General features: G+C 46.1%; 1 protein-coding gene and 1 long non-coding RNA gene across 4 annotated transcripts; both read right to left on the bottom strand.

The window, feature by feature from the left end:
* Positions 1-743: 743 nt before the first annotated feature.
* Positions 744-27,404, bottom strand: PRPSAP1 (phosphoribosyl pyrophosphate synthetase associated protein 1). 3 transcript variants are annotated; one of them, XM_082492052.1, is made up of 11 exons: positions 27,347-27,404; positions 26,698-26,966; positions 17,993-18,045; positions 16,347-16,413; positions 11,903-12,075; positions 11,384-11,499; positions 10,292-10,347; positions 9,618-9,763; positions 3,367-3,437; positions 2,518-2,664; positions 744-1,857 (listed from the first exon to the last, which is right to left on the bottom strand). In XM_082492052.1, exons 2-11 carry the CDS (start codon positions 26,859-26,861, stop codon positions 1,699-1,701), a joined length of 1,152 nt encoding a protein of 383 aa, XP_082348178.1. In that variant the 5' UTR covers positions 26,862-26,966; positions 27,347-27,404; the 3' UTR covers positions 744-1,698. The 3 variants fall into 3 exon arrangements, with proteins under 3 accessions (XP_082348178.1, XP_082348180.1, XP_082348179.1); XM_082492054.1 differs by having other exon boundaries at positions 26,698-26,809; positions 27,347-27,388; XM_082492053.1 differs by lacking the exon at positions 27,347-27,404 and having other exon boundaries at positions 26,698-27,034.
* Positions 5,836-8,699, bottom strand: LOC309678873. Its single transcript, XR_014269791.1, has 3 exons — positions 8,646-8,699; positions 7,911-7,980; positions 5,836-5,863 (listed from the first exon to the last, which is right to left on the bottom strand). It is a non-coding gene; the product is annotated as an uncharacterized lncRNA (long non-coding RNA).

The raw sequence follows: 27,404 nt of genomic DNA, 5'->3' as shown, positions 1-27,404 counted from the left end.
TACCTGGCCTTCTAGGGATGGGAAAGAACACTTCTACGGATGGAAAACCATCAACAGCCTTAAGACGTCACGCAGTGCTGTGCACCCTTCACGGGATCTGGCTTGGAGGGTTAATGTGCTGGATACAGGAGAAGACCTAACCGCTCTGGGCTCTCATGTACTCTCACTGGCTACGAGACAGGACGCTCCTCTGCAGGACAAACTCCCCCATGCCAAGGCACGCTTGTTTGCCTGGTGTTCAAAGCTTGCCCTGCTCACAGCATCACTGCCCGCCTCTTGGCACCGTTCACATTTTAGATGCTACTGCAGAAGAGAAGGATGTAGGTAGAAGTTGAAGAACAAGCAAAACTAAACAACTGCCTGCTAGAGACAGCCCGTCGTCATCAGTGCTCTTCTGAAGCAACTGCCTCCAGCAGGATTTGTTCATCCCATCACCAGGCTAGAAAGTGGTGTAGATTTTACTGGCGTGTGTTTGTCTGCCTCATCAAGGGGGAAGATCACAGTTTGGGAATTTATTCTTCTATCATCCTGGAGAGACAAAGCCCCTCACAAACACCTTGTGCTGCTTTCTCAAGTGTCCCCTCCAGCCAAGGATTAGCATCACTCAAAAAAGGAGCAAGCAGAGTCCTACTTTCCCATGGAAGAAGGCTGCAAGCTGCCAAGTGAGCATGATTATAGCAACAGCCCCACAGTACAGACAGCAGCTGTTCAGAAGGCACAGTGTTCACAGAAAGCACCAAAAATGAAAAATCCTATGCTTTTTATTGCATGTTCAGTGTTAGTGTTTTGGAGACACAGCTGCATTAGAGGCAGAGATTGTTCCAACTCCCCTTCCCCACAAAACTGCCGCAACTCACCAACCCCAGGCACTTCCAGGAATTGCGCCTGGTTTTGCAGTGCAGACAAGTGTTCACGTGAGGACCTAGGCCCTCACGTTACTTGCCACTGAAGAACAATAATGATTCAAGGCTCGCAAAATGAGAAGGCCAGCACATTAACTACCATCCCTTGTCCTGCTGGGAGACACACATGAGCTTGTTCCCAGCACCCCCACACAAGGATACGAGTAGCCCTATGAATGGGTTGCCCTAAGCTGCCCTTGCTGGATGTTCCGCTAACTTAGTTTTGATGAAAGTCCTTGCTATGCTGTGCAAGAGATGAGAGGCCACTCAACTGGGGAGGAGCTGCTCTGCTAATCAGCTCTGCCAGCAGCAAGCGGTCCAGCCCAGCCGCCTGAATGAAGCACTCCCTTCTGTGCTCTCAGGCAAGTCAGTCAGAAACCGAAACCCAAAGGCTGTCTCCTCTTGCTGCCCACATGCAGCAATGAGCACAGTCTATTCCCTTCTCATAAGCTGACAGCTACTTCTTTTTTGCTTTTCTTTCCCCCCTACAGGGCAAGAGATGACACACTAAAAAAGAAAAACCAAACAACAACCAAAAAACAACAATTAAAGGAACTTAAAAATTCAACATCATCTCATTTCTCCCTCTCTCTTAATTAAGATGCAATCCTCCCCATTGCCAGTGGCCTCTCCTATACACCTGTAAAGTGCTGGTCAGGTTGATATTTTCCATTAGATCTCATGGCTCAAGACCCTGAAAACCTTCACGCTCCTACAAGAATAAACAGTTGTGTTATGCCTATAGTTTATGGTATCGCCTTTTCATGCACATTTCCTTCTCTTGTGGAGGCCAGGCCTAGTCATCAACTGTGATGTTGCGAAAGAGATAGGCCATGGATTCGCCGTTGTGGATTCGTCGGATGGCTTCAGAAAGAATCAAACTGATATCCACAGTCTTTATCTTGGGGCACTGCAGCTTCTGTACCTCGTGAGGAACTGTGTTGGTTACTACCACCTATGGGGTGCCAGAAAGAAAAGACCATTAGTTGTGTTGCTGATATGCTCACTGTCACTGAACAGCTACCCCAGATTAACTCCACAAGCAGTGCATTCCTGCCGTTTCACAGCTCAGGGTATGTTAGAAATAAAGATTAAAATAAGTGGTCTCCCCTACATGACAGTCAATCTGTTGAGGGGACCGGCATAAAGGGCACTCTACAACAGCCACCTCCACACAGCGTGACGGGTCCATTTGGATCGCAGGATCTGACATGTTTGTTACTAAGGGTGAGGTTTGAAATCTTATCCTCTTAATGTACCCAACAGCCCGTCATCAGCTGGGGGAGACTGACAGGTAGAAGGCCGGTACAGTGAGAAAGCAGTCACATGCACCCAGCTGCAGTAAGGGAAGTGTCCAGGCAGGAATGACTAATATCTGTGCATTAGGGAGAAAACATACACAGAGAAGCAGATCTGATCTGAACAAGTATTAATCACACACTTCCCCCTCCCCCCCAAATGAAAAACCAGCTAATTGAAAGCATCTGATGAAACCAGTCATTTCAGAGATGAGCTATGTGGCAGGGGAAGAACATCAGCTTGTGGGTTTTAGTGCCTTAAATCAACCCGGCCATGACAGCCAGCCCTTCCTCCGCAGTCCAGAAAGTGGACGCACCTCATCGATGGAGGATTCCTCTATGAGACGGGGGGCATCTGCTGACAGGAGCCCGTGAGTAGCCATCACAAAAATCTTGTAGGCTCCACGCTCTTTCAGGATCTCTGCGGCAGCTACAAAGCTTTCCACATCATCAATGATGTCATCCTGAGAAAAAATGGAAATAGCATCAAAACCAGAAGTTTACCATGCCTGCAGGGCAGGAGCGGATCTGCAAGGTACTGCAGCTTTGGCCATGCACACAGCCAAAAAAAAATAATCCCTGGCTACTTCAGCTGCTGTCGAGATGCAAGGACAGCCATGAGCACAACTTAAATCTGTGACCACTATTTCACTAATTTGTGGACACTTTTGCTAGTGTGCAAAACAAATATTGTGTCTTGGAAACAAATCAGTCCCTGCACGTGCACCCACACAAACAGAGCTTATCTTCAGCAAGGTATTTCTTTTCATGGTGATAGTAGCTGCGTGTCAATCACTTCTGCTGCAGAACAGCACAGCAAGTATGAGAAGCTCAACAAGTTTTTTTTCCTGGTTAGGTGGTCGGGTTTTTTTTAAACACTTCAGGAGATTTCTCTGCATGTCCTGGATTTGTTGGGTATTTGTAGACATCTGACATTTGTAGATTCAAGGGAGCAAGGAGATTTAAGGGCTTAAAGTGCAGTAGTACGAAGAGTTTTCAACAGAAAGCTCAAATAACCCATCATCAGCAAAACTGGAGAAAACAGTGGCAACAATCACATTCCCACCCCACACCAGCAGTCGCTCCTACCCTGTGGGATAAAGCAGTTCAAGAAAAGATGCTGAGAAGAAGCCACCCACCACCCTCCCTCTCCATCACACTCATACCACAATGATGGCAATTCTTCCTCCAACGTCTCCAACCACAGTTATTGGTGGTTTCTCCTTGGCCATCATCACTAAAGAAGTTAAAAAAAAAAAAAACAAAAAACAAAAAACAAACACAACAGGTCAGTTAGCCTTGAGTTAAACCACAACAGCTCCACCACACAGGAGGCTCAGCCCTTAACTGCATCTTATATTGCTGCACAGATACAGACATGTGCTTTACATTATCCTTACACCCACCTAAGTGGGTAACCACTGGTTTAACCATCGTTTTCCTCCTTAAATGAATAGCACTGCTGCATAAAGATGAAACTCAGTTTCTGTGGGGACCTCGTACTGACCTCAGAGACTGTGAACAAATCCAAATATCTAAGAGACCCCTGTGCAAGGAGAACTACAAAGTTAATGGGACATGTCAGTGACATTCTTTGTGCTCCAGAACAGGACTTGGAAAAAAAAAGGGGTATCTCATGACTGGGAACAACAGATGGGCTTCTCCAAGCAACATCTCTCAAAGGGTGTATGCAAGGTGTAATTTTTCACCTGTTGGACTCACTAATTCATCTGAAGGATTTGAGACTCACACTGCAGCTTGTTTGCTTTCTCTCATACCACCAAACACACAAGGCTCTGAAAGAGGGCATAAGGACCTTAATAATACCTGTTCAGGCAAAGAAAGCTTAAGGAAGTTTGCAGAAGCAAAGTTCACTGATTTTTTTTTTTTTTAAGTGTTTCAATGCAAAGAGCAGGACAAAATCCAGTTCAAACTTAGTTCAACCAGCAACTGGAAGCAAAAGTAGACATTGATGAACTGTGCTATCTGACACCTGGTGAAGAGATAAACCAAGAAATAAGGTTCCACCCCCTCCTGGCTCTACTCGTACACTGACATGGCTCATGCAAAAACTACACATTTAACAGGCTTTATCCCTTAGCCCAATAAACTTCCAGCAGCAGTATGAAAAATAACAGAAATATGAACTAGGATGCACTGAGAGTGTCCAGCCTTCAGACTTGCACCTAACAACAATCTGCCACTGACACTAGCCAGGGCCTTGCTGTCCCTAAGCCAAACCTCTTGCTTGCCGGAGGGTGCTGGTTTGTACAGTGAACACAGTACAAAAACTCCCAGCACACAAGGACACGGCGGTGGGTACGTATGTGTCATTAGGTGATAATCTGGGCCGATCTAAGCACTGATGCAAAGGTGAACATCTAGCATTTGTAACACTTACCTGACCCGCCTGCACCCCCCCAGATGTTATGCTCTCTATGGAGAGTGCAAAGTGTCCTACCAAGGCACTTTGTACCTCTCCTCTTTGTAAGATCAGGGCTTGCCAGGATTCTGACCACAGAGGCTTCTCAAGTGCCAAGGAGTTTTGGACACCCTAGATAGCAAGATTTTTCTTCTTTAGGATAACCTACTTCCATATAATACTTGAGCAGCATGAGAACACAAGTCATTGCCCATCAAAAAGCCCATCTTAACATTGATTTCTGCCCTCCTGGGTCAAAGGAGTCCCACACGAAACTCCCCATCCTGCACAGCAGGCTGATCCAGTACTATTCCCACAAGTCATCAGTGCCTGGGAATCCTTAGAGTGCCAGCACAGCTGGGTGAGTGAGTCAGACTGAGGGATGCAATGAAAACAATTATAGGGACCACAGCTCTGAAGATCTGTGTGTAGTGCTGTTCTTCATACACATGACCTACCTCACAGTCTGGTTTTCCATAAGCCTACCAAAATTGTAGAAAAGGTGTTCAGTAGTTCTGTTTTGACCAAAGGAACATTACTCATTGCTAGGTTTTGCAGCTAAAGTCACAGCTACCTTGGACTGAACAGTTAATTGCTCTTTGGAGCACAGATTCCCCAGCCTCCCTTGCATTGTTATTTCTGAGTCTCCTATCACATGCAAAGTCATGTCTAAATCCTGAAGGGAAAATATTCTTATGAGAAGGAAGAGTACTTGTAATGAACTAGGATTAAGCATCACAAGAGATAAGCAGACTGTAAATTTCAATTACAGGCACTACCTACCTGCTTAGATAATTAGTTTATTATCTAGTTTAGACAGTAACAAAATTCCTGGTGGGAGCTTTGAAATACCAAAAGGATTACATCTGGCTGCCATCCCATCCTTCGTGTGCATCCACAGATGAGTACCATTTCTGTTTACAACAGCCAGAATAGGGAAAACTCTTTTCTCAGTAATGGTAAAACAGACCTTATGGAGCTGAAATTCAGCACTATTTTACTGATAAACACATGGAGTCTCAGCAAATCAGTATCCTCCTGTTCCATACGGGAAGCAGACACATTCCTTGCTACTCTCAGAGGCTAACGCAGCAGCTAGCAACTTTAGCAATGCTTCACATCTCTTGTCTGTTTTTAAATGCTGCATTTCATTTTTACTTTATTTTTAAAGTATGGTAGGCAACACGTTGACCTACCCGTATCCTAAAGAGATTTTCTCCCTTTTTCTTGTTCAATTTTCTCTGCAAAGAAAAGAAAAAAAATTGCAAGCCATAGATCTACCCAAACCCACATCAAATCGCAAGAGAACTTTCCTCCAACTTGATGAGAGCTTATGTGAGGGTTACTGTGACCAGTTTCTCCTTCTTCAAAATCTTTGGACATACCAAGATGTGAAAGTCAGAACTGCTACGAGAAGATGACTTGAAAAAAGGATTCAAATAATAAAGAACACTATCCTCCCAGACCCAAACCTCTATTTGTAGGTAGACAAAAGAGGGATTATGTATGAGTTTATGTTAAAAGAGTCAATGTTTTTTTTCCAGAGAGTAAGAAAAGATGCTTGGGGTATCTGTAGCTTTTAGGGGGAAAAAATAGAGGAAAGAGAAAAAAAACAGCAAGCACCATTATAAAACAAGAGTATCAAAGAACATTGAGGGGTGGTGGGGAAACAAGATCATCAGCCAATCACTCTAACCTGCACTTTCATTCTGATGTGAGTTATATATGCCAAAGTACCGCATATTAAAGGGGAGATGATCGCTGGCACAAAGAAACAGCATTCCCAAGTGCATAAACCTGTTGCCTTAATTAAGCAGTCAAAAATGGGTTAAAGAATGCTAAATCAAATTCTGTTTGGAGCTGACAGCATGCATTAAGGCAATAATCACTAAGTAAAATAATGCTGCATTTACAACAGAGTCTATGAACAAAAGGCTGCTCAGGAATGAACTTTGTGAAGAGACAGACCTGGAAGGACAGATAACATCCTGGTGCCCAGCCTAAACACAGGAAAGAGGTGGGCGTAGAGAAGTAGGAACAGACCTACGGTCACTCCTGTTTTTCACCCACACTCTTTTCCATCACAGCAATTTGCTGGGCTCTGGGTTTGAAGCAGACCATTAGCTATTTGTATAAAGTACTGAATTTCAAAGCCACTGAAATGATTTAACAGATGGTGCTCCACTCCTTTTCTCAAGGACAAGGAAACATGCAAAGAGTCCACATGCATTTGTTAAGGCACAGCCTCAAGCCAGCTGCAAGCTTTGAGACATAAAGAGTACACAATCAAAGTGAATAACCTCAGAGTGACATCCCGTCTCAAAGACTCCGATTTCTGGTTTTTGAGTGACATGAGCTGTTGCTGCCACTTTAGCACAGCACTTTAAGAAGTGCAATTGGAAGCACCTTTGGCATTTTTCTGTTATGGCTCCATATGCCACCAAATCAGAGTATCACATCAGGCTACACTCTCAGGACAATAAATAAGCCATTACACTGCATAACGCTCGTTAATTAAAGGCACATGATCTCTACCAGAACAGGGAGAAAAGGTGCATGCCGGGAAGCAGGAGCCCAGCCATTTCACTAGGAAGCCCATGAAGAATGGCATAAAGCATAAGTCATCGCTGTAGGGCTCTGGGGCTGCTCCCAGATACAGGTTTCACCTCTCTTCTGCCTGTAACACAGCTGCCAGGGATGCTGAACTGCGGAGTCTAGAGAGGGAGGATAGGATGCTCCACCCCGATCAGGTTGCAGCCCAGAGCAGGATGACTCCATGGTTAGTCTCAGCCACCCCCCAGGAGTAACCCCACTTGCTAACTGCTCAGAGCCCAGTTTGTGGTAGCTGAGCCAGGCAGACCTGGAGACTGGCTCTGTTTTGACAACTGGGTTTTTTTCTGGCCAGTTCTGGTGCAAGGAAGTATACAGCTCTGGGTGTGTGGCACATGTCCTACCTTTCACAAATTCAGGGCCATAGCTGAACCCTGCTTCACTCTGCCATCAGACCTTACACCACACGGATTGCTGGTGATGGTATGCACAGCAGGAAGAGCTGATCAAGGGTTTTGTTTGATGTGCCACTTGAGGTCTGAAAAGTGTCTTCACATGACTGACTTGGACAAGAAAGGGGGCATAGAAGAGGGGATAAGTACAGACACTCACAGCATTGCCACCCCTAACCTTAGCTGCATTTTCACCTCTGCCCGGCAGAGTGTTGACCCATGGCAGAGGCTGTGACACAAACAGGATGCACTAAAAGCTTACAGACTGCTTTTCGAGAGGTATTACCTCAGTATTCTGCACCTCCAGTAACACAGCCCAGCTCACTCAAAAACAGGTATCTGTTAAGATTAGAAAACTGGAAAGAAAAGCAACTTTATGCCGAGAGTTCTAGACAAGCTCACCCCATCATCAACCCCACATCTCACACCCGACAGACAGCTACCAAGCCACAGCTTGATTGTTTTACATATGTGCCTTAGGTTTGCAGGAATGCAAGGTCAAGCACAGAGTTTCTGCAGGAGATAAAGTAAGACAGTGGTGATACACAGTAAATTAGGTCATGTTTTGATAGCTGAGGACTGAAAACAATTTTCCACTGAAATCATAAACTGGACAAGGGCACATTTCTCTATGAGTTACCATCTACAGGGCTCTCCAGCAGCACAATCTCCCACAGTTGAGTTTCCTTAAAGTACTTCCTTTATTTCCTTAGGAAATAAAGATACAGTCGTACCAACGCCCTGGGAGCACACAAATGTAGCTGGTGATATTTTGGAGAACAACATCCTCTTCAGAGTAGGAGGGGAAGGAACAGGCCAAGAGTAACCATGCAAATTCCCATTTTGTTAGAAGCATGAGAAAAAATCCCCTTGTCAGAAGGGGGACAATCAAGACGAAGTCCAAAACTTCATTGCCAAATCCCACCTGTCCCCCAATGCCCAAGAGGAGTTTCACCAGCAATATAAGCTTTGTTTAAACGATTGTATTATGGTGAGTGATGACTGGGCTAATGTAAATTACCTGCAGTCTTACTTGCCTCCACAACCTGCCCACAAACTGGTTGGATGTTCTCCCTAAACTTCAAAAGACAAGAGCAGACGCTTATCAGTAGCCCTAGCCACTGCCAATATAATTAAGTTTGGCTGCAGGAGGGATAGCTCCATACCACATACAGCAGCATGCATCCTTTCCCACACTCAGTGTAGTGAACGTGGCTGAGAACTCACAATTTCTGTCCTACCACCACCTACCTAGAAAGCTAAAATGCTCCCAAGAGGGAGCTGGATTTTGATTGTAGTGCTGTTGCTTGATTGCTGCAGGAATACAAGCAATCCTAAGAGGACAGCATTTCCCAGAATACAGTTTTTCTCCTTTTTTACTTTGCTCTGTGCTCCCAAATCAGCAGCTTATCCATTGATAGCAAGAGCACAGAAAGAGCTCAGCAATGCTCTTGGAGAACCTATTCACACAAGCCACACAAGCCTCAAAACCATGTCAAAGCAGACACTGGAACATGATCACCTGGCTGCCAAGATTAAGAAAATCTCTAGCAGTAACAGTGCTGCAGCAAGAGAAGAGAAAGGTGAGCCCTCCCTTCCACGTCGGGGACAGCAGCCTGTCTCAGAAAAGAAATGCAAAAGTGTAACTAACGTGGGAACAGCCACTGTTTCATTAGCTCAAAGAGTTTTTTCGCCAAGCGCTGTAAAAGCGCCACCTTCATCAGAAGTTTGTCAGTCCCGACACTGTTGAGTGGGTGCAACCAAGGAGAACAATACTGATGCTCTCCATGGCCAGAAAGAATTAAATACAAACCTTCCCCTGTACCGTCTCCTACAACTTGCCAATATCAACCTTTCCATGAGAAAAATTCCACTGGTCCAAATGCCATTAGGTTGGTTATACCTACCACAGCTAAACCAACAGCAGTTTCCCACCAAACTTTTCCTTTTTTTTTTTTTTTTCCCAAAGGTAAGCAGAGAAGCTTAATCTTACACGGCAGCTCCAGACCAGGATGCACAGTTGCATTTTTGACCATCGGAGGGGAGTGACGTCCATCATCCATGTCCTGCTCCGTACACTGAGCCTCTCCATGGATCACTGCTAGTCCCAGCCGTAGTCTCTCAGCATAAGACTGAGCCCTGCAGGACAACCACAGCACGTCAGGAAGATGTTGGGCTGACGCAATTTCACAGCCCAGTGTAGCAGGCCTGTGCCAGTTCCAGCAAGGCAAAGGCTGCAGCTCTGTGGCTGTTCCCCAGCAACAAACTTCACTGGAAGTGAATTTTCATTCCTCCTTAATATCCCACAGCCAACTCTACCCCTTGGCTACACCACAGGGGTCTCCTGGTGTTCCTCCATATGCTAAATGCTTTCTGAGACAGTCAGGCACTACTGAAACTCATGCAGCGAGTCTGATCCTGGCCCCAGGTGAACCACCTAACTCCGCAGCAGTGGAGACCTCCAGAGTTTACTCCCACAGGGTTGGACTGCAAAATTTAGTTGCCTGTCTTCACCACTACAGATGCCAATCCTGTTTCCAGTCACAAAGCACTTATGGACCAGCTTGCTGATCCATTTGAGGCCCTCCCATATTTTTCATGGCCTATTTCCCATCAGCCCAGTTATTTTCCAAGTTACTTTAACCAGCTAGTAAAGTATTCATTTACCTTTTAGCTGCATCAGGAGATTTGGCTACAATAACTGCATTTCTGTAATCTGGAATCTGGATGTGACAAAAAGTTATTTCAGTAAAGACATTCTTGCTAACGAGTAACTGATTTGACACATGGCTGAATAATTGCATCACTCTCCTTTCCCAGCCCCAAATCTTCATTCTGTGGCATGAAACTAGAGAGGCAATTGCACTCATTTTCAACACCTGCATTTGAGTATTCTGCCCCAAAATGGAACACAAATAAGTTTAGTGCAGGCAATACTGCAGGTCCTACTTCTGCACGACTGCCGCTTTGTGTCTCCTTCCCTACTGCTGCCCACAAGTTACGGTCCGGTCTGCAGTGCTGAGTGCAGCTGTGGGAGACATGGGCACTGCACACAGCGCGGGGAAGAAGGGGAAGGTGTAGTGATGGGCCCTGGGCGCCAGAGGCATCAAACCCCGGCACTCACCAGTGTGCAGAGCCCCAGTGCCTGCACAGAGCAGGTCTTGGCCTTGCGTTCAAAATGGGCAAAGATGGGAACGTTCACGGCGTTTAACCTACCCTGCATGGACCAGCTGCAGCTACATCTGTCTGCAGGGGAAGGTCTGAACCCAGAGCTGGCTCTCCCCATATGGGGAAGCCTTGCTCTCACCACGTGGGCAGAAATCACGGTCTTTTGCACGTGGAAAATAAAACCTCCGTGCCCTGCCCTCAGCCCTCCTGTGCTCAGCATTTCTACACTCAGCCCAAGACAAAGTCAATCAATAATTCAGAGCAGTCAGACATCCACCACGGAACAAAGGGCGAGGGGAGACAGTTTAACAGCATTTAAAAGGTGATTAGAGACAGGAGCATAAATGCCATCTCTCAAATAGCACACTCATCTTCTGCTTATGGTATGAGTTCAATTTCTATCCAGGTACAACCATGTAATATTTTGCAACTTTAAGAAACGTGCAATAGGTACCCCCTAAGAAATAATTCATTACAGAAAGACTGACCCAGCCTGGCAGCACCACCTCTGCATAAGTGGAGGCCCAATGCTGCTATCACATTAAGATGAGTTAAGACAAGTTGATATATATAGAACTAGAGTAACCTCACTTCTTCCTGTATATACTGAAGCAAGAAAGGGGATGCTCTCAGATTGTCTACTGGGAAGCTGAAGAAGCCTTGAATTTCCTTTTGATGAAGGTCCATAGTGATAATGTGTGTTAAACCTAAGGAAAAAAAAAAAGATAACAATTCATTGAGACAACTACCACAATGCTGGAGTTCCTTGAATATCTCAGTTTTCCAGACCATTTTAGCTATTACTCGGACTACTATGCCATGTGATAAAATAAGCATAAACAGGTTAATGCAAAAAGTTCCGAAGACATAATGAGAAACAGGCATGCAACAAGCCACAGCACTGGGCTGACACTGTATATCAATATGACACTTCTAGGCCACCTACCCAGGTGCAAGTTAAAGACGTAAAATTAATCTGAAGAAAATTAATTCCTAAGGGCTCAGCAGCACATCCCCACATTAAATGGGCAAAGAACAGACAGACATATGCCCTCTGGGATGCCCAGCAGCATCCAAGCCTGCCATGCTGCTGCTCCCTGTGACACTTACCTGCCTTGGCAAGCATCGAAGCCAGCAGCTTGCAGACTATAGAGCCCCTCTTCCTCATTTTGCTCTGTTTGCTGTAGGGGAAGTAAGGGATGACCCCAATGATGTTCCTGGCACAGGAAGTCTTCAGTGCATACGCCATTATCAGCAGCTCCATGACAGCAGTATTCACATCTCTAGGAGATTTGAAAACCATTCCAAATATTAGTGGATGTTTTTCCAATGCAACTTCTTTTATACCCATACCTTTCCTTACCAAACTTCCAAACAAATAATGCTACATCTTATGCTAATGCAAGACCCAGATTGTAATCTTATAGCTCCTTCCATCATGCCACAGCACATTACAACGAACTGTTACACATACAGGACGTGACTCTAGCACTCAAGAGCTGTGGACTGCAGTTTGATTTGATATTCTAACATAAGGCGTATAACGATTTCCCTCCATCATCACAACAACAACAAAAAGGCATTTTTTCATTTATGTTGTAACAAATATCACTTCATACAGTGTATTTTGAAATAAAATAGTCTCTTAAATAAGTGGCACACATACAGCCAACACAACTTCATCCACACTGGATTTATTAGGGTATTTTTAGCAATGTAAAGGCAGGTTATTTTTCCTGCCTTAAGAACTACTACATTTTGGAACAGTACAAAGTCCAGATGCATCACTTTAGATAAGCTAGATAGCATGGGAGATGCTGACCTGCACCAGAGATGGAAGGAACAACAGCACAGTAAATGCTAAATGACTGTTTCTTGAAAAAAAGAAAAAAAAAAAAACAACCACAACCAAAAAAGCAACACAGGCAGAATATATCTGTAGACCACAGCAAGGAATACAAGTAAAACCCCATTTTCAGTTAAGTTCACCATGATGACAGGTATGGCCTAGCAGGATTGTATTAATCTGCATTTTAATTCTTTTTGAGAAGTGGGATAAAAAAAAAAAAAGCCAAGCCTTTTTAGTTCCTGAAAACCAACACTAAGAGACACTGCATTGTCACAAACTGACTCCAGACCATTTGGGAACTGAAGAACACGCACTTCAGAGAAGACAGGGGGACAGGCAATCCCTCCTACAATGCAAACACCCTTGCTTGGGGTTTTTCAGCAGGGACAGCCTCAAATAACACACCACTTCCCCAGACAGGTCCCTAGGAGGGCAATGCTTGGGGTAGCTCAGCTGTGGAGCCCATGGTGACAGAGCAGGGGCTGACCAGGCCCTCTTTCAACACATCAGCAGAGGAATAATCAGTGCAGAGCAGCTTAAAGCTCTGCAGAACTTTTTGGACGTTACCCAGACATTGCTTGACCCGTTTTCCTCCTGACCACCAGGGATGGCTTCCCCAAGAGCTCAGAGATAACATTTTCCGAGCCCCCGTCTGTGTGACCTGTGACAAACCTCTAACCATTTCCACTTCTCCATCTCTCCCCCTTCCTTCAGAAATTAACCCCCGTTTGTGCCTCTTCATTTGTGAGTGCTCTGGGTCTCTGTTCTCCCACTGGCCCCGCCAGCCCTCGCGCACAATGCCATTTACACACAAGAAAGCTTTGTTAGCTCTGAAGCACCCAGCCAAGAATTACATAAAACGTAGCCCCCTGCCACGTAGGACAACGAGCAAACAAAGAACTGTTTTTTCCCTTTGGTTTTAGCTGTGCCACTGGGGCCACGAGAAAAGAAAAAGATGCTACGATCAGTGCTGTATAAAAACAAAGTGGCCAAGTTTAAGCCTATTTAAAAGTTCATCCCAGAAATTCAATATTTTCCATCATTACTTTTCAAATTACTCTTTTAAAAAATATATATATTCACATGGAAAGCAGATAGAGAACAAAACTGCTCCTGGGAAAAAGGGTTACCACTGATTTCAAAAAGCACCAGCAGTCCTGCTGCTGTTGTGGGACACCAGTAGCCGTATAAAGAAATTACTCAAGGAGGAGCACCTCTCTCAATATTCAAGCAGGACCCCATGCTGGACTCTGGGAAGCTCCTGCAGACCAGCCGGCACAGGCATCTGTCCTTCTGGCAGGGCCCAAGGCGGGTGGGCTGGGGGGTGCTCGTCGAATTGAGGAGCACGCTTCGTGCTGAGCCAGCCTGATCTGTTCCTCTGCACTGACCTCAACCAAGGGACTGGGTCAGCGTGGGAACTAACTGGGGGAAATTAACACCTGCAGCAGAATCCCAGCCACAGCATCATCAAAACAGGTACCCAGGAGAGCATCCCAGTCTCCTTGCTGCTCTCTCCGCCTCCTGCCTTGAAGCCATGCTCGTAGTTATTGCTGGAAAGCCTGAGCCAAGACCCCACACGAGAACTGTCAGCTCATTACCAGGACATTTAGATCCAGCTCAGCTATCCCACATGCCCTACTTACCACCCCTCTCCAGCAGCCTGGAGCCTCCGTCACTTCTCCCCATCCCTGCCTGAGCCATTTCTGGGGATCCTTGTTCTCAGGACTGAGGGAATTGTTTATGTGAAGCTGCCAATCAACTTTGCAACAACCAGCACCAGCACTCAGCACTAAAAGACTCCTTTCACTTTTAGTGTACCATTAAACCACCAACTCCTTCATTTTTCTCCAGTCTAAACAGGAGCTATTTGGTTTTCCCTCATAAGAATGCTAGTCCACATACCAACAGTCTCGGACAATACCTGTCTTCATAACTTTAGTTCCGCTATATGCTTTTTAGACAGCGATCTTGTATCTAATATTCAATTCTTCCTGTTTTCTCTCTGTGCATTTAAGATGCAGACTGAATTCACACTGCAGCATAACAAGGTTGTCTCCCTTTCTACTCCTTTCCTGCTAAGTCCTAATATTTCGGTTGCTTTTCAAACTGCCACTGAGTGCAGAAGCCCTGTTCTCAGATTATTCAACACAGTTGTTTTTACTCTCCTGAAAAGCTCCCTGAAACCCACTGCAAAACCGAGATGTCCTCTTAAGAAACGCAGCAAGGGACAGCTGCAGCTTAAGTATAAAAGATGACTTGGCTGCACAACAGTGGCTCCTCACCTGGAGGGCCTTGAACGTTGTGGCTTAAAAGGATCCATTTCTTGGCCCGTAACACTGAATTCAGTTTATAGAAAAACAAGGGAATCAACAAGTTAAAAGCAGGGGAGATTTTCCCCTCCCCAAAACTACTGCTGTCCCTAATGCTCCGAGTTAGATCTCTCTGAACACTTACTTGTTTCATGTTTACACAGCTCTCAGTTACAAGTTATTTCAGAGAATGCTCTCACGAGGGACAGGAGAATGGCACTATTCACCCAAAACATAAACCTGCATCAGTGGGTTTTCATCTTGCAGAGATTTAGTTGCTCCCTGAGGGAGGAAACAGTATCTCTCTGTAGAGAAATGAGCTCTAGGAAAATGTCTCAGCCCGCAAGAGGAACCCCAGAAGTGAGCAAGCTAATCTTGTAGTCCTACTGATTTCTTTAACACCAGGCCAAGCACTACAAAAGAGAAAATGAACTTGAACTCTCACTGGGCTCTACTTCTTTGGCAAGCCAGGAAAAATTCTGTTTGAAGGGTATTCCACTACCTGCTTGAGCTCTGGTACTTATTAGTTCTTGTGATCTCCAAAATCTGAGCAGAATTTGGTAACTTGGAAAGAGCTATCACAGCAGGAATATCCTTATTTTGCTAATTGTCCAAAAGGCATCCTATCAATACCTCATCTCTGAAAACAGCACCTACTGTAGACCCCTACTCGTAGTTGGTCATTTTGCAGTTATCATTTCTATGTAGGCTCCCTTCCCACCATACGAGTGCTAACACGCTACACTCTACCTCAGCCAGCAAGCAGCAACATTCCTGGGCTTAGCGGCTGGTTTTCTAGCCCCCTGGTTACTTGCAGCACTTCTTCCTCTTACTCCATGGCTAGAACAGCACAAAATAAAACCCAAAACCACTTAGGAAAGGCCCAACATAAGAACTATAAGAGTACAGGAGGGAAGGTACAGGCTTTCACCTGAGCTCAGTTTCACATCACTACAGCCAAAGGGGAAGAGTAATCCAGCCTGTAATGAAAGCAATAGCTGCTGTTTGCTGCTGGCTCTGCTGCTTGGTCATTGGAAGGCAGAGGAAATTACACATCCTGAAATGGAAATGCCAGTCAGAAATCACCAAGCAACAGAGCCCGCAAGGACACCAACACACAGACCAGGGATGTTTCACTTAAAGCCATCAGTCATACTTGCTCTTGCTTTAAGTGACACACTGCGAAGCTTCTCAGTTTGCTGTGGCGTAAGCGATCCTCTGGGAATTTTAACAGCTTAACGCTATGTGGCGTCTTAAATGTAATTCAAAGCAATGACAACACTGGAAATAGACTGGTTATCGTGCCAGCTAACGGTGAGCGAACCTATCGAACAATCTACTGAACCAGAAATTCAAAGCATATCACAGCTGTAAAACTGAGCCACAAGTCCCTTACCTGGGGATTGTCTGTATAATGAAGATATCCTGTCCCCGGACAGATTCTTTTATTTCAACTCTTGTTTCTGAAAAGGATTGAAAACACAGTCGGTTTTGTTTCCAAACATCAGATTTACAGATTACAGATTTACCCGCAGATGAGCCAAGGGGATTTACCAAAGGCCGGTCCTGGGAAGTAACGAGCTGGCATGACATAGCAGTGAGTTAGTTGTATTTACAATGCAAACCCAGACTGCATAGCTGTTCTCTTACATGTAGAAGACAATTATCTAACTCTCAATGAGAGATCCTTTTCACTTCTCCATGCTGAGTGCTGAAAGCTGTCAAAGCCACATTCATTAGTGAACAATGAACCACCCAAAGCAGAACAACCTTTAGTACCTACCAATAAGGTAACTTGGCCCTTTTGCATCTTACCACGGGATCAGCTCCATGCAGACTGGATAGCCCAAGGCAACACTAGCAGCACAGAGCTCCAAGGAGCCCAATTTTACTATCAAGGTCAAGACATTTCAACACTGAGACAAGCTGGAAATTTGGGTCCCTGCTGAACACAATTCCTACAGTCCCAGACTCAAATGTAAAAGCCGAGCCCAAAAGCAGGTCTGCAAAGCCAAAGCAATGACACCAGGTTTTCCTGAGGTGCCTCTCTTAGCCACTCATTTTCCACACAGTCATGAACTAGAGGGCAGGGATAAGCACAAGGAGAGAAATATCTACCCAGCTACCAAATTCAAAGTCTAATTGCCTGGCACTGGCAGTAACCTTATGGGACTCTGCTGAAAGCAGACTGATTTGCTGTGCAGTGATGAAGAACGACTTCAGACCTTGTAGCAAGCGACCTGATTTAAAACTAACCCCAAAGGGCAGTGAGCTCTCACTAGCACAAATGCAACAGCCAACCCAACCATAACCACGGCAGCTTACGCACCGCATAGCCTGTTCTGGCTGTAAGAGCAGCAGCACTATCATAAATCCTCATGCCGACTCAGCACCGTTTCCATCCCTTCCTCTCACCTGTATCAGCTCTCTGGTTCTAGTCTCTCTTGCAAATAAGGTAACCGAGGTCTTCAAACAGTAAATGACTCTCAACCACTGAGCTCAGTTAGCCAATATGCTTGTGTTTTAGCCCAACATCTGAAAATGGACACTTGCTATATTTAAAGTGATGAAAGCAAGCTCCAAAATGCACGCTGCCCAGCACAGCCCTGAATTTGCACTCTTTAAAGCACGCGGGCAGGTCCTTGCTAAGGCAGGTGTAAATTGCCTGTGACAGGGGAGGCCTGGAAGAAGGGGATAATTAAAAGTTTGCAAGGCAGACCACTTAGAAAGCAGTCCATTACTTTTAAATCTGGGAGATGTTTCGCTAAGCACAAGAACGTGTAAGATTTTATAGCAGCTAATGCCCAAGGTAGGACTCTCCTTTAGACAACAGCACGGGCAGACAAACGAGATAACAGGGGAAAGCAAGGAACACATTTAATTGCTTCGTCCAAGGTCAGACATGGAGGTTTAACACTGGCAGGCGCAGCAATAACATCACAGATGAATCACTGCACTTATTAGAGAGGTTTTGATTGATGAAGTTACGCACTATTTCTAAGATTACCTCAAACAGTTGCAAACAGTAGAGGTTTCTCTTACCTCCATTGGTTTCCTGGTACACCACAGATTTCCCCAGCTCAGCACCGAGACGCCTGGAGAGAAAAAAGGAAATTAAAAATGGAGGAACCTGGCAGTTTGTGATCCAAAGCAGTGACTGGGCCAAACATTACACACCAACCAAACACAGCATTGCCTAACAGGGAGCTGACTGCACCAGCCAGGCTGCAGAACTACTTCCCCAGGGGTCTCCTTTCCTCCAAGGACCCTGGGGAGGACCCCGGGGAGGACCCCGGGGCACGCTGCTCGACGCCATACTTAGAAGAGCCAGCAGGATTGACCAGAGGCCACGTCTCCAGAGTTACGGCAAAGGACATCTTGCCTCATTTGTGCCATGCCACCTTAGGCAGATCTGTTGTGGAACTAAACATTAACGATTTATTCAGATTTGATTATAGGCAACTGAGTCACATTTTTGACTCCCATGTGTTCCCCCCCTCAACCTTCCTTCTGAAGTAACTCAGCTCATTGAAGAGATTTTAACTTCAAAAACCAGTTTTCTGATTTTTTCAAGTTACTCCTTCTTCTCAAATGTCAAACCTACAGCATTCATTGCAATAAAGATTACAATTGCCTCCCTCCTTTTTTTTTTAATTTCTTTCTTATATAATAAAGACTCACTTTGAAGAGAATTTTTAAAAGGCTCCAAAAGGCAGACTTTTCCCTCAGGTGACACTTCCGTATTTAACTGTATTGACAAGTAATCCATTAGTAAGTATTTAGGGGCATGTGTGCCTTAACCACGAGCCTCAGGTGAGAGACCCCACACCAGTGAGACGCTTGGGATAGGTGTTGCTGCAGCTTAGCTGGATGGAGCATGAGGCAAGTCGCTCCTCTTGTCTGGAGTCTGCTCAGGAGCCATGCCCACATGCTGGATTAGGAAACAGTTTATGCCTACAAAATACCTTTGTTCAACTCGTTGATTATAGTGGTAGTTTGCTCTCTGCGCATATACTGTGTTTACCTGGATAGATGCCAAAATTTTGCAAGTCAGGACTAACCCGAAATAAAGAGCCCACATCTATTGCCGGTTCTCCCCCAGTCTACCGCCTTCTTCAGTCTCTCTCCATCGCCTTAGTCACAGACTCAGCCTTGTACTCCAATTGTCACAAAGATTACAAATATTTGTTTTTTCAGAAGTCAATGAGCGAGACAGTCCGCCACTGGCATGCTGCTGGCCCACCAGCAACTGCTGGACTCAGCTATCAGCCCACAAGCTGGAGGTCTCAGCCAGAAGCTGGCCTGGAAAGCGTGCCCGGGACAGCTGCAATAACAGATACTTGAATGCAATGTGATATATTTGCTTTGCTGGCTACAAGGCACGTAGTTGGCACATACGCATTCACGATCGTGTGTCTGGCTGCATGTTTTGCCATGGCTAGGGCTGGTGAGTAAACTCCCACGCTGAGAATCGTATGAGCAAAACTGTAGCCAGCCCAGCTCAGGTACCGACTACAGCATCGCCCAGGGATCATGCAGTCCAGAGCAGGCAAGCCACCTAAATCTCTAATTTGGCTTTTCTCACCAGCCCCACTGGGTTAGAACTTGCAGCTGCAATACAAGGCATCCTCAGTACCTTCAGTATCTTCAAAAATGAGCTGGCAGCTGATCAAGAAAAGGCAAGCCCGGAGATCCCAGGTATAGACACACAGTAGAAGTGAGTCTTGCAGATGGGATCCATTGAGCTCTTACTGCCCATTGCGATCCCACTGTCTTTCCAATGAAAGTCAGGCATCTGCAACAACTAAGCTCCGACCTAATCACTGCCAAGGCATCTAAGTCGAAACAAGCTGAAGTATCACACACACACACACAAAACAAATCAGTGTGTGTGTGTGGGAACATTTAATGACTCACACTTGTTCCTCCACAACCGCATGGCAAGTCTTGCGAGCTCCCTTTGGAGGCACGTGCACCCTGACTACACTGCAGACAGCACGTTCCTACCTCACTACTGGAAAAAAAAAATAAAAAAATCCATTAACAAGACTGTGCAAGTGCCCTTAGTCAACCCTGCCTCTCATGGAATGAGAAAAGCTTCTAACAGTTCAGCTGGACACATCTCAGCAAAACACCCCTTGGAGGGTGGCACTTCCAACACTAAGAGGTGGCAACATAGCGGCAGTTTGTGACACTCTGCAAGGATGTAGCTGGCAAGAAGAAACCAGAGCCCAGCGGTGCCTTACTCAGACTGTAGAGCAGCAATGCAGTTTCTGTGCTGCTGAAACAAGAAATCAGAAAGCCAAGTTTGCTCCCCGATGAAAAGAGGGACAGTAAACAGCTCATCTTGTCAAACCTGGGTGCAGACAGCAGCAGAAGAGACAGTAAGCAGCTGTCAACTTAAAGGAGTAAATTGTTCTGGTCAGACAACAAATCCCATTGCTGCTCCAACGGTTGACTGCAAGTAAACAAGAGGGGCGGCAATGGGAAGGATATGGGATAAAACTGCCCATAGAAGTCATATATCAACCCCGCCTGCAGTGCTCTGCAGTCCCACGAGCCGCAGGCATGGCAGACGGACCGACAGGCAGCTCCACCAAAGCAGTTCAGGTATGTTTACCCAAGGGGCACACCTTCCACCAAATCCCTCTCTGAAGGTTTTGCGTAAGCAGAGACTTCAGCCAGTGCAGAAGTATGATAAAACCTTGATTTAGCCAAGGCTATTAAGAGGGGACTGTTTGTATAGCTCCTGTTGTAAAACACCAAATTCCAGAGGACTTGTGTCAAAAGGAAGATTTACATAGAAGTCAAGGGCAGAGCACGGCCTTAGCCACTGCACAGCCTGGGAGTAACCATTTGTAACAGAGTTCAAAGATAAATTCCATTTTCCTCTCACCTCTCCCTTCTTCCCCTCCATCCCCAACTCTCTTCTCTCTAAATCATCTCCATGCAGAAGCTCCCCATCGGTTGTTGCTTTAGGTGATAGAGGACTGAAACTGACAGCAAGAAGTCTGTTTGCATTCGGCTTGAGGACTAACAGCATAACCATATGAACAGAGGTTACCACAATTACTGCATCACTTGTCTGCAGACACGGGCAGATCTACACTAGGAAAGAAAAGGCTGCTGCTACACGCAACCCAGAGCGCACACACCTGCAGAGAGACAGAGCTTCTTCTGGCAAAAATAATACTTTAGGTCCTGTAGATAAATCACATCTCCAAGCAAAATAAGCTCCATCGACAAAAGCCCTGCTGCGTCGTGCAGTATTCAGCTATGGGGGGGTGAGGGCTTTTGCCAATGCTGAGGTGTTTAAGACTGGAGAATGGTCAGGCTGATTTTGCAGTATTTGCAGAATACTTCTTAACCAGCGCCAAACAGACATCGGAGCAGGAGTTCACTTCTGGAAGCTCCCTGCTCCATCCAAAAGAGACAGAAACTCAGTTTGGCATTGTTTTTGTTTTTAAAAGCAGCAGTCTTCAGGATTGGGATCTGTTAGAAAAAGCTACACACACAGTCCTGCCAAGCTCAGCACAGAGGGCTGGGCACAGCGGGATCAAGGTATCACTACTTCAGACTGCTCCCAGCTTTTAAAGTTTTTAACTCCATCGCAGTGTAAGCTTTCCCTGTTTGACCACTCACTGCTCCTGGTGAGGAAAGCCCTGCTCCTCGCTCTGCTCTGCCGTCCTCCCACCAACTCCGTCACTAAACGGTCACTAGGACCTAATAGCATCTAAGAGAAAAATTCTCTTTATGGCTTTAAAAACCCTACTCAAAGCAACTGGCCAGTAAAAAATTATATTGATCTGGAATATCTCTCTGTAAACGTTGCCCAGGAAAGATGACCTAACTTTCCACAGTCTCAACACATGCCAAGAGGATATTAAGCTGTGGAGACAAGAGTGTTTATAAAATCCATCTCAAATTCACAGCCTAAATGCGAACAGCTCAGAAGTTACCTATAGTTTAATGAGGAAGTGACACACTACAGTATTTTAGGAAACGCTAGAGTTGTATTAGACTGTACTTTAAAATGCTCCTCTGAAGACTGTGAAAAAACACTGTACCAAGCTCTTGAGACAAAGGACAGTCAGTTAAAAAACACACTTGATGTTTAGCCAAATCAGAATTCAAGAGGCAAGCGCACTTGCAGTATTTCATGCCATCAAAGCATGTTTCAGTACTGCTGGGAAGGGCCCTCAGCCCAGGCTGTGTTTCCTTCTCCCATTTCATGACAAGCACCTAAAAGACATTTATAAAGTTATCTCTGAAGGAAGCTTCTAGCCAGCTCGCAATGCAAATATTCAATTTGAATACAAATCTGCATATAAAGCCCTTGACAATGACGTGATTTTATTTTGGCAATATCCTCTTCGTTACACTTTCACTTGGCTCAGCTCTGCAAATACCTGACTCCGTGAACTGCTGCAGACTCCAGAGGAGTTGGAGCTGACAGCAGAGGATCTGCTCTGTGTTTGACCATGGCCCAAGCAAGCCACAGCCTGACTTCGAATTGCTTTTCAAAACTTGAGCAAATCTTTAAATATAGATCAGTCATCTGGTCCAGCTAGCACAGTGGCAGCTCTGCAGTGGATTTCCTAATCTCCCACTTCAAGCACAAGCCAGGAAAGGGAAAGGAAACAGCAGCTTCCTGGATACAAGGCAATATCCTTGTAACTGTCTGAGCCCCCCTTTACCTCTCTCTATCCACGTAGCACAACTGAGTACTCGAAGAACAGTCCCTGCTGCTCATCTGCCACTTGTACCCAGAGCCATCCAGCACTTGCATCATTTGTTCCAGCAATGCCAAAGCTGTGCAGCTGAACGAAGAGCAAATACCACACAGATTTTCCTCTACTCCCACCAGTCTACTCCTCGTGAAGGAACTTGCCCTAAACCTGGCACTGGCCAGCACAGAGAGCTACCATGCAAAGCCAACCTGCTCAGCCACATTACATGCTCCACCTAAGCTGCACAGAAAATCTGAAAGCCCAACTGCTTCACACTCACCCTACTCCAGCGCTGTACCCCACCTGTAACCCCCTCCAACTACACTTCTTTTTAGCGGGCTATTCTTTTCCCTTTCCAAAATTCTTTGATGCAGTTACACCCTGTAATATCTGTTAGCCTCCTGCCACAGCGCTGCATCTTCAGAGACGGAAAAGAGTTGGTGCCACCTGCTCTCCTCCCATAGCACCACAAAAGAGCTCTTTCCAGAAGGCAAGATTGGGATTTGGAGATGGGGGAGAGCAGCAACACAAGGTTGCTGTGATCTGACTCGCCTGTGCCATCCCCTCACATGCTGGCAAGATGACCTAATGAGGAAGGCTGACATTAGTCTTCCTCCATCCCATCAGAAATTCTCCTTCAGCTGAGGGAAGTTGCTGCAAGTCCTCCTAACATACTGTCTCTTCCAAAAGCAGGGCTCACCTCCCGCTCATTCACAGAAAACACCACCTAAATTTTAGCATTGTGTACCCAGCTCCCTACAACCAGAGATCAGAACACAAGTCTCCATCTTTTCTTCATTACTCCACGTTGTTTAGGCTCACAGCATTGCTTTTATCTTTACATCAACAGCATTTTCCGTGCTGCAAACAAAATGAATGTCCAAAATACTCACATCCACAGTTTGCAATGAGCTTACACTAGTATCATGTCCCACATAACGCAGACCTGCAAGAGCACTGGGGAGGCATTAGCAAGCTTTAATCAGCAATCCCCTCCAACCCAAACACACAAGCAGGGAGTGGAATGCATTAGTTGTACCCTCTGTGCCAAACACTGCAGTCAGAGGGAGATCTAAATGCATCTGTTGGACTCCAGAGATTAAAGAGACTTGCTAGACCTCCCTCCCCCCAGCAGCACACAAGGCCCATTAGGGATCAGCACTGGTCACACAAATTATCTTTCTCCCCGGAAATGCAGCTTATAATCAGGTGCCAAGTGTCCTAATTACAGCAAGAGTTTTCTTTCCACCTTAGGAAAGAATTAAAGAAAACAATCATCCCTCTCAATTTATAAGATAAAAGTAAACATATGGTTTTATGTTTCAGTAGTTCTGAATCTAAGGGGCGTCTTTATTATTTAAAGTTTCACAAGGTATTTGGTTCTCATAAGACAGCACAACCGCTTCTTCCTGGCAGATGCTAACATAAACAAAAACTCTGAAAACTCAAAGTGAAAGTTAGACTAACCATTTAGTCACTCATCCTACAACCAGACAAGAATACATAATGGGAAATTGTAAAGATAGGAATCGTGCCAGAATGCCACGCTCAAAGCCTGAATCGAAAGCAACTCTGGAAGTTTTGTGTTAAATGACACGAGGAGATTGAACAGCTTTCAGATGTCTGGTTTATATCACACTGCTCCTCCCCAGGCTTGAAATTTTAAAACAGGGTAAGCCAGGACTCCTCAAGTATTGATTTTAACATCATACCTACAGGCAAAGAGCAACAGAGCCTGGGTGGGCAAGTGTCTCAAGGGGCCCTACTCCTAATATTGCGTGTTGTTTTAAAGTTCTTTTACTACTTATACTAAAGGTCATAAAAAAACTTTAAAAAGAACGCACAATATTAGAGGACAGACTCACCCTTATATGACTTCTCCAACTCTATTAAAAGGCGCAACTGACCTCCCCAGCAAAGTACAGGCTGGGATGTGACACAGTGGGAAAGCCAGCAGTCACGCATCTTTTGCAACCTGAAAAAACAAGGGATGTATTACAAACATGTTGATACAGCCCCTGAGCTCCTAAGGGAAGTCAGTGCAAAACCACCACTCAAGATGCTGAAAGTACCTTTATTTTTGGGAAGCTCTTTACTGTGGGCAAAACCTTACTATTAATGGTTGCAGATTTTGCACTGCTCTCCAACAAAACCTCAGCTGCATATAATGCTACACACCTTTCCATTTCAAAGTGGTCACTACTCCCATTTTACAGACAGTACAGCTACGCGTCATTAAGTCTCCATTTAAGCAGTAGCTGTGTACCACACTGTTGTGCTCATACCACCATCAGAGCATCCAACTTCCTCACTGACGTTAGAGCCAAGGCAAAAAGCCCACATCACTCCTATTAAAAGTTTACTTTGTGAAGGACAGCCAGGAGGTCACTTTCTGGATCCTGCTGTCACTCAGCCTCAGAGCATCAATGGGAACCCTGCACAGGGTTACAGTATTATGTCACGCGGCCAGTTGTGCGTGCCACGGCCTGGGGAACCCTGATCCGTGCCTCTTCTCATTACATCTTTAAAAAAAAAGTGAGTTATTTTTAAGACAAAGAGCAGAGAATAAAGATTGCCCATTTGCTCTTTCAGTCCTGAGAACTTGGAGCTCGTCCCCAGGGGACTTCTGTTATGTTCTGTGTTGACGCAACAAGACAAGCCTTGTAAAACCATGTCTCATCTGTTGCAGCAAAACTTACTTTTTGTATATAGAGAGACTTTATTTTCAGAGTTGTATCAGTGAAGGGAAAGCGATACCAAACTGACCAAATATAGCAAAAATACATGAACAAAACCCCCCACCTTTCCACTCCCAAACACAAGGTTTCCCCCTCTACCTCACACCCCAAGAAGTCCATCACCGTTATCCAACACGCATCGCATCAACACCAGCAAGCCCATCCAAACAGCCAAGTCAGCTTTGCGGAGATAATCTGTGCTAAGGATTGAACACACTGTTTATTAAGCTAGCTGGATGAATAGCAAAATATTCTTGCAGTTTAAAGTGGCAGCACACCTGTATTTAGTAATGTTTCCAATTTAAGCACGCCCTTGAAGACAGGGACAGGCCTGCAGCTGCCTAAGGGGTAGCAAGGATGCTGTCTGCTGCAGCATGCAAACAGGGACTGAGTCCTCTCGATTTTGGGAGCAGCTTCCTATGAACTGCAGGAAACCCTTTAGGATGACAGTTCCGCAGTACACTGATCCCCATCTCGGAAAAGCCCCTTCGGCTGGGAGTGCCCCATTTTGAACCAAACTAATTCAAAACAAAAGATCAAGTGTTGGGGGCAAACTCAGTGCTCCTCTGTGTACCAAAAGCCCCATTCTGGAGCCGGCTGTTACGCAGCTCATTCAGCAGGACCCGGCACATCCATCCCTGCCAAGTCAAGGTCAAACTCTGCCCAAATTGATGGGCTGACAAAAAAGGGGCACACTTCTATCCCTAAACTAAACTCTCTCTTGTTAGCATGTTCTGCCCACCTCTCCTACCCCATAAAAATCCACTTGGGTTAGTGCAAGTGCAAGTGTTGTACTGAGGTCCACACACGGAACATTCCCCGCACCCCATGCAGTGAAGCTGTTGAGCAAACAAGGTCACCAGCCCATCCCCACAAAAAGCAGCAGAGAAAGTTTTGAGCATCTCCCAAACCAGTTAAAATGCTCTGAGGTTTGTCCAGCCAACTTTCACCTCCTCCCTCCCCAAAAGCAACAGCCTGTGCTGCAACCCAGCCTTTCCAGCACTGAAATGCATGTCAAAGACGCAAAAGGCAGAAAGCAGCGGGTCCATTTTCGGCGCTGGGTCAAATTCAGTTATCGGGAGGGATGAGCCGGTGCAAAGGAGGACAGAGCTGCTGAAGACTCTCAGTGCAAAACCTCCCCAGCAAAGGTGTTCACAGCAGACGCCTTTGGCTTGGGAAGGCGGGAGGACGCCAAAAGCCTCTCCAGCCACACTGAAGAAAGCCTGCCAGCACAGAGGAGCTCTGGGGGGGAAAGAAACTTGAAAGAGAGGGAACTTACTCCGTGATCCTCTTCGCCAGCTCGGTGCAAGCTGCCGTGGAGTTGGCCGAGAAGACCCGGTAGCCACTTCTGGCTGCGTTCATCGCCAAAGAGTCATGCAACCCCCGTGGAGCTCGAAAGTGAGAAAAAACAGATTTATAAGGCAACAACAGCTTCCGTGGCATCCTTTTCTTCCTCTCCGCCACGATCACCGCCCCTTAAGGGGTGGGGAGGAGAAGGAGGAGGAGAAGAACAACCCTTCCGCTACCTATGGTCTTGCTGGTCCACTCCTGTGGCAAAGTATAAAAGGGGAGGGTGGGAAATATGACTATTAAAATAAAATGGAGATTGAGCAGTAGCCCGGGGAGGGGGGGCAGCGAGCTGCCGGCAGAGCAGCCCCACCACCACCACCACCCAGGAGCCGGGTCTCGGGTAACCCCAACCCAAAATCCGCCCCACGCCCACCCAGAGGCACCTCACGCACCAGGGGAGGGGAGACCCCCAAAACTCGGGGGGTAGCAAAGCAGAGAGGGGGTTCCGAGTGGCTGGGGAAGGTGGGGGTGAGCTGGGGGGGAGTTGGCAAAGGGAGAGGGGGTTCCCCGTGAGGCAATAAGGCTGGAGGGGGGGTGTCCCTGTGGTTGTGGAGCGGGTCCCCTCACCCTCCCCTCACCCAGCCAAGCGCGTTCCGCCACCCGGCTAGAGCGCCGCTCCCCTCGGCGGCCATCTTC

The sequence above is a fragment of the Vanellus vanellus genome (genome assembly GCF_965231255.1).
Source record: "Vanellus vanellus genome assembly, chromosome: 17".
In the NCBI taxonomy this organism is placed as follows: Eukaryota; Metazoa; Chordata; class Aves; order Charadriiformes; family Charadriidae; genus Vanellus; species Vanellus vanellus.
Note: the sequence above shows the minus strand (reverse complement) of the source record. Positions and strands in the feature narration are given on the sequence as shown.